This window comes from Pristis pectinata, chromosome 2 (genome assembly GCF_009764475.1).
Source record: "Pristis pectinata isolate sPriPec2 chromosome 2, sPriPec2.1.pri, whole genome shotgun sequence".
Lineage (NCBI taxonomy): Eukaryota > Metazoa > Chordata > Chondrichthyes > Rhinopristiformes > Pristidae > Pristis > Pristis pectinata.
This window is the reverse complement of record NC_067406.1, coordinates 23,970,031-23,993,747: the sequence shown is the minus strand read 5'-3', so window position 1 is coordinate 23,993,747 and position 23,717 is coordinate 23,970,031. Positions and strand designations below refer to the sequence as shown.

General features: G+C 43.0%; 1 protein-coding gene across 1 annotated transcript in view; it reads right to left on the bottom strand.

Annotated features, from left to right (window-relative positions):
• The window catches only part of haus1 (HAUS augmin-like complex, subunit 1), a 40,331-nt gene that overhangs the window by 4,225 nt on the left and 12,389 nt on the right, over positions 1–23,717 (bottom strand). Inside the window, exons 4-8 of the mRNA XM_052041931.1 lie at positions 22,004–22,132; positions 17,334–17,457; positions 8,456–8,521; positions 1,855–1,926; positions 1,631–1,678 (exon numbers count right to left, since the gene is read on the bottom strand). Coding sequence (XP_051897891.1) covers positions 1,631–1,678; positions 1,855–1,926; positions 8,456–8,521; positions 17,334–17,457; positions 22,004–22,132 — 439 coding nt within the window. The remainder of the gene's footprint in view (positions 1–1,630; positions 1,679–1,854; positions 1,927–8,455; positions 8,522–17,333; positions 17,458–22,003; positions 22,133–23,717) is intronic.

Genomic DNA, 23,717 nt, shown 5'->3' with positions numbered 1-23,717 from the left:
CTGGAAGGTACGGCAATAAAACGCCATTGGTTTAATCAGTGAGACACCTCTCCCAAGTTGGGCTTAACCGCAGATATCTGTGATGACCTTGTAGTGCTTACTTGGTTAAATCTGCCTCTATTATCTGAACTCAGAGTCTAGATCAGTGGTGGGTGGTCTGTCCAACTGTATTCATAATATGTTTTGACATGTAGATTAAGTGTCTTGGTAGGCCAGCAGGGTACAGAAGAGTCAACTGTACTGATGAGTCCCGGTATCCATGTATAGACCAGACTGATTAAGGATGGCAGGTTTCCTTCACGAAAGGATACCAATGAATCAAGTGGGCTTTTACAACCTGGTCATTATGGTCACTATAAGCTTCTCGACAAGAAATTCATTAAAAGCTGACAATAAAGATCAAATAGAACAAGAGAGAAACCATTTTTGAATGGAAGGAAACAACTTACCATTTAAAAAAAAAATGGTTTGCCAATATCCAATTATTTACAACCTCATATTTGTACACGTGACCACAAGCTCGGGTCAATTAACTATGTTGTGTCTTTTTATAAGGAAATATACTTGTTAGTTTTAGCATGGAGCAGATTTAAAGGCTTGGAGTGAGAAAAATAGGAAAGAGGACACAAGAGGGCGCAAGACAGTGGAGCAGTGAGTAGAGCAGCTGCCTCACAGACATGCAGGTTCAACCTGACCTCGGGTGCTCTGGTTCCCTCCCATGTCCCAAAGACATGTGGGTTGGTAGACTAATGAGCTGGTGTGTAGGTGAGTGGTAGAATTTGGGGTATGGGGGGGAAGATGATGAAATGTGGGAGAATAGAAAATGTAGATTAATGCAGGATTAGCATCAATGGTTGGCACTGACCCGGTAGGTCAAATGGTCTATTTCCATGCTTTATCTCTCTATAACTCCAAGACGGTGTGCAGGAATAACACCCAGCACTAAAATTCTTTTACTTCTGCAGCAAAGTGTTGCTTTCAGAATTCAGAACCTGCTCAATTGAGTTGTACAATTTTTAAACATTAAAATATATACATTACTAAATGAAAATACATTAAGTAAAAATCTTGTACACAAGTTAAAAACTGCAGATGCTGGAAATATGAAATTCTGTGAATACAGCATCTGTTCCTCATGTACCTCCTGTACTTGCTTGGGAAGGGTATTGAAAGAAGACCAGGTTGTCACAGAAGGAACAGTCCTTTTGGAATGCTGAAAGGACGGGAACACTGGATCATCATTTCATTAACTCCATGGACTTAACAATGAATTCAAATTTCTGGATCATAACCACTGCTCCAACTTTTCAGACAGCAGCTACTGGCAATAATTCTCATATAACTTACAACTCCTCTACATTTATCACATTTCTTTATTTGTTGCAATACAACTTTACTTTGCCTAGTTCCATTTTTTTTTAAACATTTAATCTTCTATCTGCTATTCTATAACAGACCTTGTGGTTTGTTTTCTCATCCTTTCCCTCTTAAATTATATTACATTCATAACTTTCTTTCTGATGAAAGTTCATTACCCTGCAGCATTGTTTCCCTCTCCATGGATGCTACCTGAACTGCTGAATATTTTCCAGAATTCTATTTTAATTTTTAGTTGAGATAAACCACTTACCAGCTCCAGTTTTGTTTCTTCAATTTTCACTTTGGCAGCATAGAGATTCTGCAAAAAACAAATTCAACAAACCCCCACCCAACCCAACAAAAAAGGTTAATAACAAGCATTAGAACTCAGATTTCACTAAATAGTACAGAAGCTGCTCAAGATGCATTCAAGCAAGACTATCAACTTTATTTCTAATCTTGTTAGTGAAAACAAATACAAATCAAGGCACTTACAGGTGTCAAATCAAGGTAGGATTTCAGTTTTGCATTTAAAGATGCTACTTCCTTCTTTACATTTTCCAGCTTCTATAAAGAAAACACACTTAACAATCAGTCTCAATGGTTTCCACTCTATCAGTTCAACGTAAACTTCTTCTACAATACAGACCCGTTTCCAATCAAAGATTGGATTTTTTTTAACCGGAGCAAGAGCAGGAAGCAGTTTGGAGAGCAAGGCTCGTTGCTGACAAGTTTTCATTTTACAGAAGCGAAAGCAGGAAGCAGTTTAGAGACCAAGTCTCGGGCTAATTGGGCAGCAGCAGCCAATAAAAAGGTAAGCTCAAGCTCAATGTGTGAGTGGCTCATTATAAGAGTAGGACCTTGAGGCTCTGGCTCAAGACGCTTCGACGTGAAGTAAGTGAGTGGAGGCTAAGGCAAGGTTCAGGTAAGGTCTCTTTTTCTCTTATTGCAGTTTAGAGCACTGGGAATGGCAGGCAGGGCAGTAGTTTGTTCCTCTTGCAGGATGTTGGAAATCAGGGAGACCACAAGTCTCCCTAATGACTACACCTGCAAGAAGTACATCCAGCTACAGCTCCTTACAGACCATGTTAGGGAGCTGGAGCTGGAGCTGGAGCTGGATGAACTCCAGATCATTCGGGAAACTGAGGAGATGATAGACAGGAGTTACCGGGAGGCAGTTACACCTAGGTTGCAGGATGCAGGTAGCTGGGTGACTGTCAGGGGAGGGAAAGGAAACAGGCAGTCAGTGCAGGGTACCCCTGTGGCCATTCCCCTCAATATCAAGTATATTGTTTTGGATACTACTTGGGGGGGGGGGGGGTTGTGTGAACGACCTACCAGGGGAAAGCTACAGCGGCCAGGTCTCTGGCACTGAGTCTATCTCTGTGGCACAGAAGGGAAGGGAGGAGAAGAGGACTTCATTGGTTAGGGGAACAGATTTTGTTGATGAGAACAAGACTCCCGGATGGTATGTTGCCTCCCAGGTGCCAGGGTCAGAGATGTCTCAGATCGAGTCTACAGCATTCTTAAGGGGGAGGATGAGCAGCCAGAAGTCGTGGTACTCATTGGTACTAACAACATAGATAGGAAAAGGGATGAGGTCCTGAAGAGGGAATATAGGGAGTTAGGAAGGAAGCTAAAAAGCAAGACCTCAAGGGTGGTAATCTCTGGATTGCTGCCAAGATAAGATTTCTTTATTAGTCACATGTACATTGAAACACACAATGAAATGCATCTTTAGCATAGAGTCTTCTGGGGGCAGCCCGCAAGTTTCGCCACACTTCTGGTGCCAAAATAGCATGCCCACAACTTCCTAACCCATACATCTTTGGAATGTGGGAGGAAACCAGAGCACCCAGAGGAAACCCACGCAGACACAGGTAGAATGTGCATACTCCTTACAGACAGTGGGCGGAATTGAACCCGGGTCGATGGCGCTGTAATAGCATTATGCTAACTGCTACACTGCCTGTGCCACGCACTAGTGGTGGTAAGATTGGGAAGATATGGCAGACAAATGCGTGGCTGAAGAGTTGGTGTAGAGGGCAGGGTTTCAGGTTTGTGGATCTTTGGGATCTCTTCTGGGGAAGGTATGACCTGTACAAAAGGGATGGGTTACACCTGAACTCGAGAGGGACCAATGTCCTTGTGGGCAGGTTTGCTAGAGCTGTTGGGGTGGGTTTAAACTCGGTTGGCAGGGGGACGGGAACCAGAGTGTTAGGTCAGATGACGGAGCAGTTGATGTAAAGGTAGATGTATTATGCAGAGAGACTGAGGAAAGATAGACAGTGGATAGGTCATAAATTGGATGGGTTGAAATGTCTTTAATGCGAGAAGTATTAAAAATTAGGGTGATGAACTCAGAGCATTGATCAGGCCATGGGAGTATGATGTTGTGGCCATTACAGAGACTTGGCTGTCGCAAGAGCAGCATTGGCTGCTTGATGTTCTGGGGTTTAGATGTTTCAAAAGGGATAGGAAAGGAGGTAAAAAGGGGGAGAGGGAAGGAGTAGCATTGCCAATCAGGGATAGTATAGCAGCAGAAAGCATAGACGTCACGGAGGGATCATCTACTGAGTCAGTGTGGGTGGAAGTCGGAAACAGGAAGGGAGCGATCACTCTGTTGGGAGTACTCTATAGGCCCCCAAATAGCCACCAGGACATTGAGGAACAGATAAGTAGGCAGATTTTGGAAAGGTGCAAAAAATAACAGGGTTGTTGTCATGGGAGACTTCAACTTCTCTAATATTGATTGGCACCTCCTTAATGCCAAAGGTTTAGATGGGGCAGAATTTGTTAGATGTGTCCAGGAAGGATTCCTGACACAGTATGTGGACCAGGCCAACTAGAGGAGATGCCATACTGGATCTAGTACTAGGCAATGAACCTAGTCAGGTGACAGACCTGTCAGTGGGCGAGCATTTTGGAGATAGTGACCACAACCTCCTGATCTTTAGCATAGCCATGCACAGGGATAGGAGCAGATGATATGGGAAAGTTTTTAATTGGGGGAGGACTAATCATGATGGTATCAGGCAGGATATTGGGAGCGTAAATTGGGAACAGATATTCTCAGGGAAATGTAAAGAAGAAATGTGGAGGCTGTTTAGCGAACACTTGCATGGGGTTCTGGAATAGGTTTGTCCCATTGAGACAGGGAAAGGATGGTAGGGTAAAGGAACCATGGTTGACAAGAGTGGTGAAATATTTAATCAAGAGAAAGAAGGAAGCATCCTTAAGCTTTAGGAAGCAAAAAATCACGCAGGGCTCTTGAAAATTATAATGTAGCCAAGAAGGAGCTCAAGAAGGGACTTAGAAGAGCTAGAAGGGGACATGAGAAGGCTTTAGCGAGTACAATTACAACCCCAAGGCATTCTATATGTATATGGGGAACAGGAGGATAACTAGAGTGAGAGTAGGACTGCTCAGGGATAAAGGGGGAAGAATGTGCCTGGAGGTGGAGGAGTTCCTTAATGAATACTTTGCTTCAGTGTTCACTAGGGAGAGAGACATTGATGAAAATGAGGTCAGCGTAGAACAGGCTAATGTGCTGGAGCATGTTGAGGTTAAGAAATTGGTAGTGTTGGAGTTTCTGAAAAACATTAAGATAGATAAGTCCACGGGACCGAATGGGATATACCCCAGGTTACTAAGGGAGGAGAGGGAAGAGATTGCTGGGTCGTTGACGATGATATTTGCATCCTCTCTGGCCACAGGAATGGTATCAGAGGATTGGAGGATGGCAAATGTTGTTCCCTTGTTCAAGAAAGGTAATAGGAATAATCCTGGGAATTATAATCCAGTGAGTCTAACATCAGTCGTGGGCAAGCTATTGGAGATGATTCTTAGGGACAGGATTTATGAGCATTTGGAGAAGCATAGACTTATTAGGGATAGTCAGCATGGCTTTGTGAGGGGCAGGTTGTGCCTCACGAGCCTAATTGAGTTTTTCAAGGAGGTGACAAACCAAATAGATGAAGGTAGAGCAGTGGATGTGGTGTATATCGTTTAACAAGGTTCCCCATGGTAGGCTCATTCACAAAGCCAAGAGGCATGGAATCCATGGAGACTTGGCTATGTGGATGGGATCTGTTCTGGGACCCCTGCTCTGTGATATTTACAAGTGACTTGTATGAGGAATTGGAGGGATGGGTTAGTAAGTTTGCGGATGACACAAAGGTTGGAGGGATTGTGGATAGTGTAGAAGGTTGTCGTAGGTTATAACAGGATATAGACAGGATGCAGAGTTGGGCAGAGAAGTCGCAGATGGAGCTCAATCCAGAAAAGTGTGAAGTGTTAAGAACAAACATGAAGGCGGAGTACAAGGTTAATGGCAGGTTTCTGAGCAGTGTGCAGGAACAGAGGGATCTTGGGGTCCAAGTCCATAGATCCTTCAAAGTTGCCACGCAGGTTGATAGGGTGGTTAAGAAGGCATATGGTGTGCTGGCATTCATTAGTCGGGGGATTGAATTCAAGAGCCGCGGGGTAATGTTGCAGCTCTATAAAACTCTGGTTAGACCACACTTACAGTATTGTGTTCAATTCTGGTTGCCTCATTATAGGAAGGATGTGGAAGCTTTAGAGAGAGTGCAGAGGACATTTACCAGGATGCTCTCTGGATTAGAGAGCACGTCTTATGAGGATAGGTTGAGCGAACTAGGGCTTTTCTCTTTAGAACGATGCAGGATGAAAGGTGACTTGATGGAGGTGTACAAGATTATGAGGAGCATAGATGGAGTGGATAGCCAGTACCTTTTCCCCAGGGCAGCAATAGCCAATACCAGAGGATATCCATTTAAGGTCAGTGGAGGAATGTTCAGGGGAGATGTCAGAGGTAGGTTCTTTACACAGAGAGTGATGGGTGCCTGGACTGCACTGCTGGGGGTGGTAGATACAATAGGAACACTTAAAAGACTCTTAGATAGGCACATGGAAGTAAGAAAAATGGAGGGTTATGGGCTGATCAGCAAGGAACAATTCGGTGTTCATATAGTTCAGCCCAACATCGTGGGCCAAAGGGCCCGTACTGTACTGTTCTATGTTCTATGAGAACATCACAGCACAGTACAGGCCCTTCGACCCACGATGCTGTGCCGACATTTTATCCTGCTCTAAGATCTAGCTAACCCTTCCCTCCCACATACCCCTCCATTTTTCTATCATTCATGTGGCTATCTAAGAATCTCTTAAATGTCCCTAATGTATCTGCCCCCACCACCTCTGCCAGCAGTGCATTCCACACACCCACCACTCTCTGTGTAAAAAAACTTACCTCTGACATCCCCCTTATACCTTCCTCCAATCACTTTAAAATTATGCCCCCTCATGTGAGCCATTTTCGCCCTGGGAAAAAGTCTCCGACTGTCCACTCAATCAATGCCTGTCATCTTGTACACCTCTATCAAGTCATCTCTCATCCTCCTTTGCTCCAAAGAGAAAAGCCCTAGCTCACTCAACCTATCCTCAAAAGACATGCTCTCCAATGCAGGCAGCATCCTACTAAATCTCATCTGCACCCTCTTTAAAGCTTCTACATCCTTCCTGTAATGAGGTGACCAGAAATGAACACAATACTCCAAGTGTGGTCTAACCAGAGTTTTATAGAGCTGCAACATTACCTCACGGCTCTTGAACTCAATACCCGACTAACGAAAGCCAACACACCACACACTTTCTTAACAACCCTAACAACCTGCGCAGCAACCTTGAGGGATCTATGGGCATGGACCCCAAGAGCTCTCTGTTCTTCCACACTGCTATGAGTCCTGCCATTAACCTTGTATTCTGCCTTCAAATTCGATCTATGAAAGTATATCACTACACACTTATCCGGGTTGAACTCCATCTGCCAATTCTTGGCCCAGCTCTGCATCCTATCAATATCCTGTTGTAACCTACAGCAACCTTCTACACTATCCACAACACCACCAACCTTTGTATCATCTGCAAACTTACTAACCCACCCTTTCACATCCTCATCCAAGTCATTTATAAAAATCACAAAGAGCAGGGGTACCAGAACAGATCCCTGTAGAACACCGCTGGTCACTGACCTCCAATCAAAAAACACTCCATCTACAACCACCCTCTGTCTTCTATGGGTGAGTCAATTCTGAATCCACACAGCCAAGTTTTCCTGGATCCCATGCCTCCTGACTTTCTGAAGCCTTCCATGAGGAACCTTATCCAACACCTTATTGAAATCCATGTCCAATTCCGGCAGCTGTCTGTAAGGAGTTTGTACGTTCTCCCCTGTGTTTGCATGGGTTTCCTCCGGGCGCTCCGGTTTCCTCCCATATTCCAAAGATGTATGGGTTAGGAAGTTGTGAGCATGCTATGTTGGCGCAGGAAGCATGGCGAAACTTGCGGGCTGCCCCCAGAACACTCTACACAAAAGATGGATTTCACTGTGTGTTTCGATGTACATGTGACTAATAAAGATCTTATCTACCTTCATCAATGTGCTTTGTCACATCCTCAAAGAATTCAATCAGGCTCATGAGGCACAACCTCACAGAGCCATGCTGACTGTCCCTAATCAGCCGATGCTTCTCCAAATGCCCATAAATCCTGTCTCTAAGAATCTTCTCCAGTAATTTGCCCACCACTGAAGTTCCATGTTCTATCTGATGCCAATCGGATGCTTGCACAGACTTATCATGCATCAATCTTACTACTGCACAATAAGCTGCAGGCCCACGAAAAGAAAAGGATAAACAACCGGCTAGATTCTTAGTTCTTTATCATTTAATCATTTGGCTGGAATACAAGTCCTAGTTCTTGGCAGGCCTCAAAGTGCACGGGGCACTGGGCAACAGGACAGGCCCCTCAGTTCACTGCACTGAAAAAATCTTTCCTCACATGCCACAATACAATGGTGAAATTACTTTAACTAAAAATAAAGAAATCTCACCAAGAAATTTCTCTCTATGCCTTGACATATAAAAGTCAAGTGCTGGGAAATGGGATTAACATAGTTACTTGACAGCTGACAAGGTGAGCCAATGAGCCTGTTTCCATGCTGGATTACTTTATGACTCTAAAACCTACACAGATCATATTTAATTATTTCAATTGTTGGCATTCCTATACCCACCTCAGAGAGTTCCACCAGTGATCGATGATCCAAACTTGGGTCAAATCCAACCTTCTTCAGCTCATTCTGTTAAAAGAAAAACCTCTCAAAATAAGTTCTATATATCTCTCATATCAACAAAAAAACACAAAAATAACAGGATTGGGAATAGGGGTGGTGGGGGAAACAATACTATAAAGGGAAAATTCAGGATTATGGACTGGAACATTGAAAGTACAGTATTTTTGTCCAAATGGAATATTCCATTTAATTTTACAATACCCTTATTTTCCCATCAGTGAACACATTCAATCATTGTTAAGAACATAGGTGATCTATTGCAATAATATCACTATATTAAACAATTGCCTACATTTCCTGTGTTTTTGAAAAGCAATATGACAGTCATGGCCAAATGTCTACTAACATTAATGAATCTATTGAGCTCATAATAACTTCCATCTAGTTTGTAGCATCAATGATTAACTTTCTATGCACTTCACCTCTTTCACTCTTTTTAGAAGCATAGCAGAGACTTACTGCTGAGTTACTCATGTTGGCACCAAGAATCCTCGCCCAAACAAGTAGTCCCTGCTACTCCACCAACTGACCATACAACCAACCACTGATCACAACTTCACCCATGTTGGTAAAATAATGGAAATATAGCAGATGAAATTTAGCATGAGAAAATGTGAGGTGACATGTATTGTCAAGAAGAACGAGATATAATACTAGCTAGCTAGGACAATGTTAAAGGGACTGCAAGAAGAGAAAGATAAGGGGGCAGTTGTATGCAAATCTTTGAAGGTAACATGACATAGTAACCAACGAGTTCATAAAGCATACAGGACCCTGATTCTGGAGTACAAAAGCCAACAGGTTATGATAACCTTGCATAAACTCCGAATCAGACACAGCTGATACACTGTATACCATCGATGCTGAGAAAGAAATACAGTAAAGATTTGGTAAAATGGTTCCAAGGATGAGGAATTACATTTACATGGATATATTGAAAAAACTGAGTCACTCACCTTAGGACAGAGGAGATTTTACGGAGTATTCTCTTTACTTCATTCACAAGATGTGGATATCAAAGGCAAGGTTGTAAATGTATTGTCCACCCCTAATTGCATAAGATGGCGAGATCTTTTGTTGAACCGCAGAAATCTGTATGGTGAGGTGGTCCCATTGTGCTTTTCAGTTGGCTATTCCAGAATTTAGACCCAGTGACAAAAGGAGTAGTGATTTACATCCAGGTCAGCGTGGTAACTGACTTGGAGGAAAACTGGTAAGTGATCCTAAGCATCTACTGTCCCAGTTCTTCTTGGTGGTGGGCATCACAATTTGTGAGGTACTGTTGAAGTTGTAAATGCAACAGTTACAGCACACTGATAGTTACACTGGCTCAAGATGATGGATCATGTTGCAATAAAACACGCTGCTTTGATTGAACTACATTACAATTGGAGTATAGTGTGCAATTCTGGTCGCTCCCTTACAGGGAGGATGTGGAGGCTTTGGAAAGGGTGCAGAAGAGGTTTACCAGGATGCTGCCTGAATTAGAGGGTATGAGCTATAAGTTTAGACAAACTTGGGTGGTTTTCTCTGGAACAGAAGCTGAGGGGAAACCCAACAGAAGTTTATAAAATTATGAGAGGCGCACATAGGGTAAACAGTCAGAATCTTTCCCCCAGGGTTGAACTGTCATATACTATACATGCATTTAAGGTGAGGGGGGAAAACTTAAAGGAGATGTATGGGGCAAGTTTTTTTGTTTATACAGAGAGTGGTAGATGTTGGAACAGGCTGCCAGGGGTAATGGAAGCAGATACGATAGTGGCATTTAAGAGGCTGTTAGGTAAACACATGAATATGCAGAGAATGGAAGAATATGGATCATGTACAGACAGACAAGATTTAGTTTAATTCAACAGCATGTTTGGCGCAGGCATTGTGGGCCAAAGGGCTTGTTCCTGTGCTGTACTGTTCTATGTTCTATGACTGGAATACATCGAGCTACTCAGTCATGGTTGTAGTTGCACTCATTCAGGAAAGCTAACAGCATTCCATCACTTTCCTGATTTAGGCTTTGCAGATAGTAGTATGGCTTTAACAAGTCAAGACACAAGTCACTTCTTACAGAACAGCCAGCCTCTGACCTCCTCAAGGAGCCACAGTATTCAAATAATGTATCCAGTTGTTTCTGGTAACCTCCAAGATATTAACAGTGGTGGTAAGGCCAATGAATTTCAAAAGGAGGTGGTCTGATTCTCTCTTGTTGAAGATAATAATTGTCTGGCACTTGTGCAGAGTTGCTTGCAATTCATCACCACAAGCCTGAATGTTGTTCAAGTTTGGATAAAAGCTGGCATGGACTGCGTCTTTATCTGAGATGGTGCAAGTGGAACCAACAACAAGGAAATCAACAAAAATCATGATCTCGTGAGAAGGTACAGAAGGGGTGGTGATGGAGCTGGTTTGGGAAAAAGACCCTTCAAGAGGCAGCTGACAACAATAAGATATTGAGTAACAATGGTTTCCTGTAGCTGAGATGATTGGCATCAAATAATAACAAAGATACTTGTTGGGTACTTTCCACCGTGGAGATTTTTCCCAATCCCTCATTTCCATTGTCCTCGTATGAAGCATCTTTGACCAGAAACGTTAACTCTGCTTCTCCTTCAACACGTTGTCCAGCCTGCTGAGTATTTGCAGCATTTTCCGTTCCACCATCTTCAGTTTCATTTTGGGCCCTTGATACACAAGGAATTTCACTGCACCCTGGTGTATAGCAGAATTAGCTAAGCCAGTATTTTATAGACAATCGACATAACCTCTTATTTGCTGTGTGCTCTATTTATGAAATCCAGGATCCTGTATGCACTTTTAAATTGCTTGCTCAACCTGTAACAGCAGTTATCAGTGGACAGAGGCCAGATATCAATTTCTAATACTTGTGATTCTAATCTCAGCCATTTAATGGGTAAGAAAATAAAAAGGATATACCTCAAAGGGAGAGAGAGAGAGAGAGAAAAAAAAAATCAGACGCCCAAGCTGGTCTCTTATGCAGTAATGGGTAACATGCTTGGGTAGATCCCAAATTACTTTTATTGGTCATTCTGAATAGAGGTAGTCAGTTATCCGTTTGTCTATTGGAGAAGGCAACAGAACCTTGGTCCAGGCCCTAGCACAGCCCAACATCCACAAAGATGCACCACTTGCAAGGCTCTATTTTTTTTAAGAAGTCAGGACTAAGAGCACTGGATGGTTGTTGCCCTACCTAATTTTAGCACTTTCTATGCACCACAAAGGTTTTTATTTCCCCTTGGAATGAAAATCAAATTCAAACTACACCGATTCTGAATTAGGTTTAATACAACAGAGACACAACAGATTCTGCAGATGCTGGAATCTGGAGCAACACACACAAAATGCTGGAGGAACTCAGCAGGTCAGACAGCATCTATAGGGGGAAATAAACAGTTGACGTTTCAGGTTGAGACTTTCATCAGGACTGGAAAGGAAGAGGGCAGAAGCCAGAGTAAGGAGGATGGGGGAGGAGCACAGGCTGGCAAGTGATAGATGAGTCCAGGTAAGAGGGGAAAGATAGGTGGGTGGGGGGGGGGGGGGGGGGCATGAATGGGAGTGATATAAGAAGCTGAGAAGCGATAGGTAGAAGAGGCAAAGGGCTGAAGAAAGAGGAATCCAGTAGGAGAGGACAGTAGACCATGGAATAAAAGGGAAGGAGGTGGGGAATAGATGGGCACATTAATACAATTAATACAGAGTCTTCAGCTGGAAAATGGAGCATGATCAGCAGCCTAATGCAAAGTTAAAATCTGGGCCTCTCAAGTTTCAGGAATTCTCTTAACTCATAGAACAGTACAGCACAGTACGTGCCCTTCAGCCCATGATGTTGTGCCGACCTATATAAACCATATCCCCATTCAATCTATCCCCCTCTCTGCTTCACCTCCCATAACTCTTTCGTCCATGTGCCTATCTAACAGTCTCTTAAATAACCTGATCATATTGGCCCCTACCACACCCCCAGCAGTGCATTCCAGGCACCCACCACTCTCTGTGTAAAAAACCTACCTCTGACATCTCCCCTGAACTTTCCTCCATGCACCTTAGAAAGATGACTTCTAGTATTGGCCATTGCCATCCTAGAGAATAGATGCTGGCTGTCCACTCTGTCGATGCCTCTCATGACACCTCTATCAAGTCTCCTCTCATCCTCTGTCGCTCCAAACAAAAAAAACCCTAACTCACTCAACCTCTCCTCATAAGACATGCTCTCCAACCCAGGCAGCATCCTTGTAAATCTCCTCTGCATCCTCTCCAAAGCTTCCACATCCTTCCCATAACGTGGTGCCCAGAACTGAACACAATATTCCAAGTGTGGTCTAACCAGAATCTTCAAGAGCTGCAACATTACCTCTTGGCGCTTGAACTCAATCCCCTGGCTAATGAAGCACACCATATGCCTTCTTAACTGCCCTATCCACTTATGTGGCAACTTTGAGGGATCTATGTACTTGGACCCCAAGATCTCTCTGTTCCTCCACACTGCTAAGAATTCTGCCATTAACCTTGTGCTCTACCTTCAAGTTCGTTCTGCCAAAGTGTATCGCTTCACATTTCTCCAGATTGAACTCCATCTGCCACTTCTCCGCCCAGTTCTGCATCCTGTCTAAATCCCGTTGCAACCTATAACAACTTTTTTCACTATCTACTACACCACCAATCTTCATGTCATCTGCAAACTTCCCAACCTATCCTCCCACTTCCTCATCCAAATCATTTATAAATATCACAAAGAGCAGGGGTCCCAGAACAGATCCTTGCGGCACACCACTAGTCACTGACCTCCAGGTCAAATACTCCCCTTCTACAACCACCCTCTGCCTTCTTTGGGCAAGCCAATTTCAGATCCACACAGCCAATTTTCCATGGATCCCATACCTTACGACTTTCTGAACGAGCCTACCATGGAGAACCTTGTCAAAGGCCTTGCTAAAATCCATATATACCACATCCACCGCACTACCTTCATCAATTTGTCTTGTCACTTCCTCAAAAAAACACTACTAGGCTCGTGAGGCATAACTTGCCCTTCACAAAGCCATGTTGACTATGCCTAATAAGACCACTCCTGGTCAAATCACATAGAAGCCACGACCAAGAAAGCTCACCAGCGCCTCTACTTCCTCAGGAGGCTAAAGAAATTTGGTTTGTCCCCTTTGACTTTCACCAACTTTTACAGATGCACCATAGAAAGCATCCTATCTGGATGTATCATGGCTTGGTATGGCAACTGCTCTGCCCAGGACCGCAAGAAACTGCAGAGAGTTGTGGACACAGCCCAGCACATTACGGAAACCAGCCTCCCCTCCTTGGACTCTGTCTTTACCTCTCACTGTCTTGACCCCACCTACCTGGAACATTCTCTCTTCTCTCCTCTTCTATCAGGCAGAAGATACAGGAGCCTGAAGGCACGTAGCACCAGACTTAAGGACAGCTTCTACCCCACTGTGATAAGACTATTGAACAGTTCACTTACACAATGAGATGAACTATGACCTCACGATCTACCTTGTTGTGACCTCGTACCTTGTTGCACCACACTTTCTCTGTAGCTGTGACACTTTACTCTGTACTGTTATTGTTTTTACCTGTACTACATCAATGCACTCTGTACTGACTCAATGTAACTGCACTATGTAATGAATTGATTCGTACGATCGGTTTGTAAGACAAGCTTTTCACTGTACCTCGGTACAAGTGACAATAATAAACCAATACCAACATACAATGCTTCTCCACATGCTCATAAATCCTGTCCCTAAGAATCTTTTCCAATAGTTTTCCCACCACTGAAGTAAGACTCACTGGTCTATAATTTCTGGGATTATGCCTTTTCCCTTTCTTGAACAATGGAACGTTTGCCATCCTCCAATCCTCCGGTACCACTCCTGTGGCCAGGAAAGACTCAAGGATGATCATTAACACTCCAGCAATCTCCTCCCTTGTTTCCCATAGTAACCTGGGGTATATCCTGTCCGTCCCCAGAGACTTAACTATCCTAAAGCTTTCTAGTGGCTCCAACAGTGCTTCTTTCTTAACCTCAACATGCTCCAACACATTTGCCTGTTCTATGCTAACCTCACATTCGTCTAAGTCCCTCTCCCTGGTGAACACTGAAGCAAAATATTCATTTAGGACCTCCCCTACCTCTTTCACCTCCAGACACATCTTTCCCCCTTTTTTTCTGAGTGGTCCTACTCTCACCCTAATCATCCTCTTGTTCCTCACATACGTGTAGAATGCCTTTGGGTTTTCTTTAACCCTACTTACCAAGGCCTTCTCATGTCCCCTTCTAGCTCTCCTAAGTCCCTCCCTCAGCTCCTTATAACTCTCAAGAGCCCTATCTAATTTTTGCTTCCTAAACCTTAAATGTGCTTCTTTCTTCCTCTTGACTAAACCTTCCACCTCTCTTGTTAACCACGGTTCCTTCACCCTACCATCCTTTCCCTGTCTCAGCGTGACAAACCTATCTAGAACCCCACGTAAGTGGTCCCTAAACAACCTCTGGTTCTCTGGTGCATTTGCCAGAGAACATCTTTTCCCAGATTACACTCCCAAGTTCTTGCCTAATACCATGATAATTTGCCCTCCCCCAATTAAATACTTTCCCAGAATGTCTGCTCCTTTCTTTGTCCATGGCTATGCAAAAGGTCATGGAGTTGTGGTCACTATCCCCGAAATGCTCTGCTACCAAGAGGTCTTTCACCTGACCAGGTTCATTGCCTAATACCAGATCCAGCATGGCCTCTCCTCTAATCAGCCTATCTACATACTGTGTCAGGAATCCTTTCTGTACACACCTAACAAATTCTGCCCCATCTAAATCTTTTGCACTAAGGAGATGCCAACCAATATTAGGAAAGTTGAAATCACCCATGACAACAACCCTGTTATTTTTGTATCTTTCCAAAATCTGCCTACTTATCTGCTCCTCAGTGTCCCAATGGCTATTTGGGGGCCTGTAGAATAATCCCAATAGAGTGTCACTCCCTTCCTGTTTCTGACTTGCACCCACACTGACTCAACAGATGATCCTTCTATGATGTCCTCCCTTCCTACAGCTGTGATATTATCCCTGATTAGCAATGCCACCCCCCCCCACCCATTCCCTATTCCTCTTGAAACACCTAAACCCCAGAACCTCAAGCAGCCACTCCTGCCCTTGCGATAGCCAAGTCTCTGTAATGGCCATGATATCGTAATTCCATGCACTGATTCATGCTCGAAGTTCATCAACCTGATTCTTAACACGTCTCACATTAAGGTAAACACATTTTAACCCATCTAACTGATTGCATTTATGCCCCGTCCCCTGCTTATCCTTCCTCACCTTCTCTGTACACATCGCATCTACTTCTACACTAACTGCTCCGTCATCTGACCTATCACTCTGGCTCCCATCCCCCTGTCAACCTAGTTTAAACCCTCCCCAACATCTCTAGTAAACCTGCCAGCAAGGACATTGGTCCCTCTCCAGTTCAGGTGTAACCTGTCCCTTTTGTACAGGTCATACCTTCCCCAGAAGAGATCCCAATGATCCACAAATATGAATCCCTGCCCCGTGCACCAACTCTTCAGCCACTCATTAGTCTGCCGTATCTTCTTATTCTTTCCCTCCCTGGTGCATGGCACAGGCAGCAATCCAGAGATTACCACCCTTGAGGTCCTGCTTTTTAGCTTCCTTCCTAACTCCCAATATTCTTCAGGACCTCATCTTACCTATGTTGTTGGTGCCAATGTGCACCATGACTTCTGGCTCCTCACCCTCCCCCTTTAAGAATGCTGTGCATTCGATCTGAGACGTTCCTGACCCTGGCACCTGGGAGGCAACATACCATCCAGGAGTCTCGTTCTTGTCCACAGAATCTCCTGTCTGTCCCCTAACCAACGAATCCCCTATCACTATCGCACTCCTCTTCCCCCTCCTTCCCTTCTGAGCCAGAGCCAGACTCTGCGCCAGAGACCCAGCTGCTGTGGCTCTCCACCGGTGATTCATCCACCCCACACCCCCCCTCCCCCCCAACAGCATCCAAAACGATATACTTGTTATCAAAGGAAACGGTCACCGGGGTATCCTTTACTGACTGCCTATTTCTTTTCCCTTCCCTAACGATCACCCAACTACCTCCATCCCGCACCCTAGATGTAACTGCCTCCTGGTAACTCCCATCTCTCATCTCCTCAGCTTCCCGAATGATCCGGAGTTCATCCAGCTGCAGCTCCAGCTCCCTAACGCGATCTGTAAGGAGCTGCAGCTGGATGTACTTCCTGCAGGTATAGTCATCAGGTACACTGGAGGTCTCCCTGATTTCCCACATCCTACAGGAGGAGCACGCTTCTGCCCTGACTGCCATTCCCACTGTTTTATACAAAGAAAATTACAAATAACAGAGAAAGAAAGAGAACCTACCAGAAGCCTCCGCTCACCTACTCCACCTCTTCACGCCAAAACCTCTTTGGACAAAGCCTCAGCTCCCTACTCTAACACTGTCCAATCACACAATGGCTGCTCTGCTTGACCCCAACTTCTTTTAATTGGCAGTGCTGCCTAATTATCCAATTAGCTAATCAACAGGCCTATCAACTCACCACAGAAACAAGAACTACGACACCAATGGGCCTACCTTTTCAAACTGCTTCCTGTTCTCACTCTCGCTCAAGCTCTCACTGTACTTACCACGGCAACAAGACTTCCCACTCCCATACTTGTACTACTCACAGCAACTCATTAACCCTTTCTCACTTAAAAACCCATCCCAGAGGTGCAGGTTCAGGCAATCACCCTTAAAACCATGGCACTGACCTCTAAATTTTGGCTCAATTGGCTCCATTCTTTCATCTTTTTTATGAAGAAGTCCACATTCTGTTTTTTATTCTCTGCCTTTGCCTTTGCTTCTATGACATCGGTATCTGTCTTCAGCAAGTCCCTTAAAACAAAAAAAATCATTGCACTTGCAGAACTTTCAATCCCATCAGGCTGGGTGGTGTTAGTGAAAGTCAACTATTTGCTCTAGGGTAACCATTGAGCACTTTGTTCAAATACAGCCACAGCTGCTATCCAAAAAAATGTGACTTAACCATGTGGAAGGTTGAGTGAGCTAGGGCTTTCCTCTTTGCAGAGAAGGAGGATGAGAGGAGATTTGATAGAAGTGCACAAGATGATAAAAGGCATAGATCGAGTGGACAGTCAGAGGCTTTTTCCCAGGGCGACAATGGCTAACACCAGGAGGCATAATTTTAAGGTGATTGGAGGAAGGTATAAGGGGGAGGTCAGGGTTAAGTTTTTTTTAAACACAAAGTGGTGGGTGCGTGGAACGCACTGCCTGCAGAGGTTGTGGGGGCAGATACATTAGGGACATTTAAGAGACTCTTAGATAGCCACATGAATGATAGAGAAATGGGGAGCTATGTGGGAGGGAAGGGTTAGATAGATCTCAGGGCAGGATAAAATGTCAGCACAAAGTCGTGGGACAAAGGGCCTGTACTGTGCTGTAGTGTTCTACGTTCTAAACAGTCACTCACCCAATTCTGATCATTCAGCATTAAATATCAGTATTCCTGTCATTATCATGGTCTCTTTCTGCAAGCCAGTAAACAGAGGGAGTGAGAGGATAGCCAGAGAAAGAGTAGGTCCCCTTAAGGGCCAAAGGGATAATCTATGTGTGGAGCCAGGGGTTGAGAGTAAGGCCCTACATGAATACTTTACATCCGTATTCACCAAGAAGGACATGAAAGATGGTGAGCTCACGAAGGAGTATGTGGATAACCTGGAAAAGTAATAAGAAGTTGGAGTTGAGATGTTGAGGAGTACATAACAATTGATAAATCCCCAGGGCCAGTAAGATCTATTCCAGGTTGCTATGTGATGCAAGAGAGGAGATAGCACGGGCCCTGACAGAGACTTCTGCATCTTTGTTAGCCACAGGTGAGGTGCTAGAAGTCTGGACAATCGTTAATGTTGTTCCTTTATTTAAGAAGGCCAGCAGCAATAAACCTAGCAACTACAGGCCAGTGAGCCCTACATCAGTGGTAGGGAAATTATTGGAGAAAATTCCAAGGGATAGCATTTATGTACATTTGGAATTTGACTGAATTTTTCTGAGGAGGTAACTACGAAAATTAATGAAGGCAGGATAATGTTGTCTGTACGGACTTTAGTAAGGCACTTGACAAGGTTCTATGTGGTAGGTTGCTCCAGAAGGTTAAGGCACATGGGATCCAAGACAAGCTGGCTAATGGGCTTGGTGATTGGAAGCAGGGGGTAGTGGCAGAAAGATGCTTTTTCTGATTCAAAGTCTGTAATCAGTGGTGTACCACAAGGCTCAGTGCTAGGACCTTTGCCTTTTGTGATACATATCAATGACTTGGATGTGGAAGGTATGATAAGTAATTTTTTTAATGATTAAAATTGGTGCTATGGATAGTGAGGAACATTGGGTAAGGCTGCAGCAGATGGAGAGTTGGACAGAGCATTGACAGATGGAATTTAATCCTGACAAGTGCATGGTGATGCATTTTGGGAAGTCAGGGATAGGATGTGCACAAGAAATGATAGGGCACTAAGGAATGTTAATGAACAGAGGGACCTTGGGCACAAGCCCATAGGGTGGTGAAGGTGGCAATATGGCATACTTGCCTTCATAGGTGGGGGCATAAAATATACTAGTTGAAACTTTACAGAACACTGATTACACTGCACTTGGAGTATTGTGTGCAGTTCTGGTCACCACATTTTTGGAAGGATGCAGCTGCACTGGGGAGACTACAGAGAAGATTCACCAAGATATTGCCTTAATTAAAGGACTTTAGTTATAGGGAGCGATTGGATAGGCTGGGTTTGTTTTCCCTGGAGCAAAGAAGGCTGAGGGGTGACCTGTCAGAGGTACATAACATCATAAGAGGCATAGATAGGGTAGATAATCAGAATCATTTTCCCATGGTAGGGGTTTGAAAAACAAGTGTACATAGGTTTAAGGTGAAAGGGAGGAGCTTTAAAGGAGATTTGAGGGAAACATTTTGTTTTAAAGACAGAGAGAGCGGTTGATATCTGTAACTTGCCACCAGAGATGGTGGAGTCAGATACAATCACAATGTTTAAGAGACATTTAGACAGGCACTTAAAAAGGCACAGAAGGATACGGACCTTGTGCAGGCAAATGGGGTTAGTGTAGATGGGTAAAAAACCCGTTTCTGTGCTGTACAACTCTACGACTCCATATGCTAAATTCGTGCAATTGTGTAATTCCCCTTCTTGCATCATTTATTTATTTATTTTTGTGACAGTGATTTTTACGTCTTACATTGTACTGCTGCCGCAAAACAAATTTCACGACATATGTCAGTGAAAATAAACCTGATTCTGATTCTAATTACAAACCTTATTTACACAGGATATGCTTAAGAACAGTGGTTGTTGCAGTCCATTTCATAAACCACAGGCTAATGTCTTCAGAAAGCTGTGGTCTGATTGCTTAGATATAGTCTGTGCTCTTTCTACAGGTGCTGGGACAGAGGCTAGACTGCTTCCTGTGACTGAGTCTAGGTTTTTCTAGGGGTTGCCAGCACTGTATTTCAAGTATCAGTTATACCTGGGGAGTCAACCCTTGAGCAGGGTGCTCCACTGATAATTTTAAATGTCTATCCTGCACAGTCGACTTCAGTGGAATGCCATTCACCCAATTCCATTCCTCACTATCCAGTTAGCACCAGAGAATCTTGTGTAATTGCTTCTCCTCCCACTCATTTACCTCCAGGGATCTCACATATCAAAATTGGTCATCTACATTCTCCCGCTCTCTTCTCTCCCCCTCTGGAAAGTGAATATTGAATTCCCATCATCAACCCTGTCATTTTTCTTTGCCAATCAAAAAGCGAACCAAATTGAGACAAATGTGTCCCTCAAATCTACTACCACGTCACTACCATCCATCTTTGGTACCATCCACCACCTCAACTCACCTCTTGCTGAAATCCACATCCATATCTGTTATCTCTACATCCAATCATATATCCCCTCTTGAACCTTCAACTTTCTATAAAGTCAAGCGCACCCAAAACTCTACCTCCTGAAGCACAACACCTATCAACCCATTCACTTGTAACCTGTTCTCACTGAACTGCACAGACTTTCAGTCAAACGTCGCTTCAATTTCAAAATTCTCATCCTTGCTTTCAATTGGCATGGTGGCCTCAATCTCCTTCATCCCTATAACCACCTTCAATTCTACAACTCTTAACATCACTGACCTTTATTCTAAGAGAGACCCTGATTGGACATGAGTTCTATAAATTTCTCCTTAAATCTCTCCACCTTATTCAGGTTTTATTTAAATCTTCCCTCTATTTCTAAGCCACTAGTCATTTTTAATACATCTCTTTATGTGGCTTGATGATAAATTTTCTTTAACAGGAAGTGCTCAAGGGGGCAATTTCTATATTAAAAGTTAAACTATCAATGAAGAATATCCCCAAGAGAACACCACATATTAAAAGAAGTGGGAAATGGAACATTTTCACACAGATTGCAGTTTGTCATTATGAAGCACTTGCAATTGTGTTATGGATACAGTAGCTCTGCAGATGGCTGTGGTCTGATTGATGCAGCCACAAGAGGATATCAGCTCCTGGGAAAGAGGTACCACTCCTTCTAGTGGAAAGATACTTTCACTGCAGTACTACAATCTCAGTCATAAATTGCCAAACATTTACCCTCATACAATGTCCCTTAGTGCTAGACTCTCCACACGGGAAAACAGTCCCTCAAATATCTACCAACGAAAACCTTCTCAGAATTTTGTCCGTTATATCTTTTAATCTAATCTCCCAATCTACTTCTGTCATTTACTCTTTCATACAACCATGATTTGATTTGTTTAAATTTAATACCCTAGTTTCAGACTTAATCACATCACTCTCAAGCTTAGTATGAAATTCCTACATGTTATGATATCTTTGCTACAGAGCAAGCTGTACATCAATCCAAAATACTAACTGCTTCTGTCTTCAACTATAATTATTTGACTGTGAAATGCTTTGGAGCCTGACAGTACCAGTATAAGATAAATGCACTCTTATATACTCCAAAATTACTGTTGCAAAATCAGATTCTGATGAACTACTTTATTAGCAAATAAGATTACAGTGACTGAATAAGTCATAGACAATGTTTTAGAAATGATATTTGGGAATCTTTACTTGTACTTTTAGGATCACATTCTCCAGTTTACAGTGATCAATTAGGTCAAATCTGTTCTTTATGATGCAGGACTTGTGCAACAATTTTCTACAATTCAATCCATTCTTTGATCTTAAAAAAAACAAAAGCCAGTGGTTTTGCTTACCACAGAAGCATGGTTTTAATCGATACATCATGCCAAACATCTACAGTCATGAAGGTAGTGCATAAAGCCAAGGGCCAATGAAAGTTGAGAAAAGGCAATGGAAATAAACAAACATAAGCTATTTGACACTCACGATTGCAGAGACTTTTCCAGCATGATGATTTCAGTCAGTTTCTTCGACAGGTCACTAATAAGATCTCTCTGACTTCTGTTCTCAGCTTCTAAACGGTCAGACGTCAAGTCATTTATTGCAAGCACAAAGCTTTTAAAAAAAAAGAAAATGTTGTAAAACAGCTAAATAATGAAAAAAAAACTGATTCAAACCAATGTTTGTCACATCTATCCTGCTGGAACTGTGTACATGCATAGATGGACTCAGAGAACAGATCAGGTTGATCAATTGCACCGAACATCAAACTGCTTGTCAGCACTCATTGTTAACTGGATAACTTTTTCAAAAAGTCAGCACAGACAAGATGGGCTAAATGGCCTTTGTCTGAGCTGTACAATTCTCTGATTCTAGTTTGTACAGTAGTGGAATACCGACACAGCCATCTCTTTCCGACAGCCGGCATTTCAACTTGCAGATCAGGAAAAAAAATAGCAGACCTTGTTTCCACATGTCGATGTCTTATCCTGCCTTCTATTTATCTAGAAATCTTGGGAGGACTTAGATTTAAAATCTAATGTACAGAGTTAAATTTTAGTTTGTCCATTAAGTTAGTATAGATACCCTGGGTATGTACAGTCACTAACTTCTACATGCACTTTTCTAACAAACTGAGTTTTATTTACTTCTTCCTGCTATTACTGCCAGTCCAGCCTCCAGGTGTGCAGATCAACAAGAACTTTGAGCATTTCTCAGGAAGTCAGACTATTCTCATCACAGGCTTTATTATAATATCAGAGTGTGACATGGCCAAGACGGTTCTCTGACTCTCTGTCAATACAAAGATAAAAAGCATACAGAAACACACACTGAGAGATTACGTCAAAATGGCCTTATATTTAGAGGCTAAAATGGAGCTCAGCTAGAAGAAGCTGACTCTGTTTCTCTTTCTACAGATGCTGCCCGACCTGCTAAGTGCTTCCAGCATTTTCTGTTTTATTATGAGGCTAGGATTGTCGGCTCCCATACCCTAAGCTATGCAAGTGAGGATAAAAAGAAGTTTAGACAAAGATGAGAAAATAATTAGGTATACTGTAATAAATCAGATGGTTAGGAGATGTGTTAATCTTGTCCAAAATGAATGAGTATATGAAGAAACAATTTACATCTTTTTGATATCATTGCTGAAAGCATACATTTATTAATTCTGAAAGAAATGATATGGGAAAGTAAGAATATTCATTTTGGTAGAATGAGTAGAAAGGGAATTACTTTAAAATGATGAATAATCAATATATGTTTGAATACTGAGGGGTTGCACCTGTTTATTATATTCAAAGTGGAGACTGATGGACATTTATATACCAAACAGCCATTGATTCTAATATGTTTAATTCTAACGGACTTATACAATAATAATGTGAAGCCCCATCACAAGGTGGCGCTTTAACTATTTTAAAGAGCGTGAAATAAATTAATTCCATTACTCCTCTGCTTTGTACAGAGGCACAAAGTCGCACAGGAGTGGCCACATCAGAAGTACTCATTCAGCCTCTTTACAGCATGTGAAATTACCACCACTAAACAATTTTCACAGTTCACTAAGCGTGGAAGATCAAGAATGCAACACTTGAATCAGAGCAGGAAAAAAGAAAAAAATTGCAGGACTATAGAAAAAACTAATTCCAAAGCCTTGCTATGGAAAACAGCCAATGTGACTGCCCTGTTCAAAAAAACA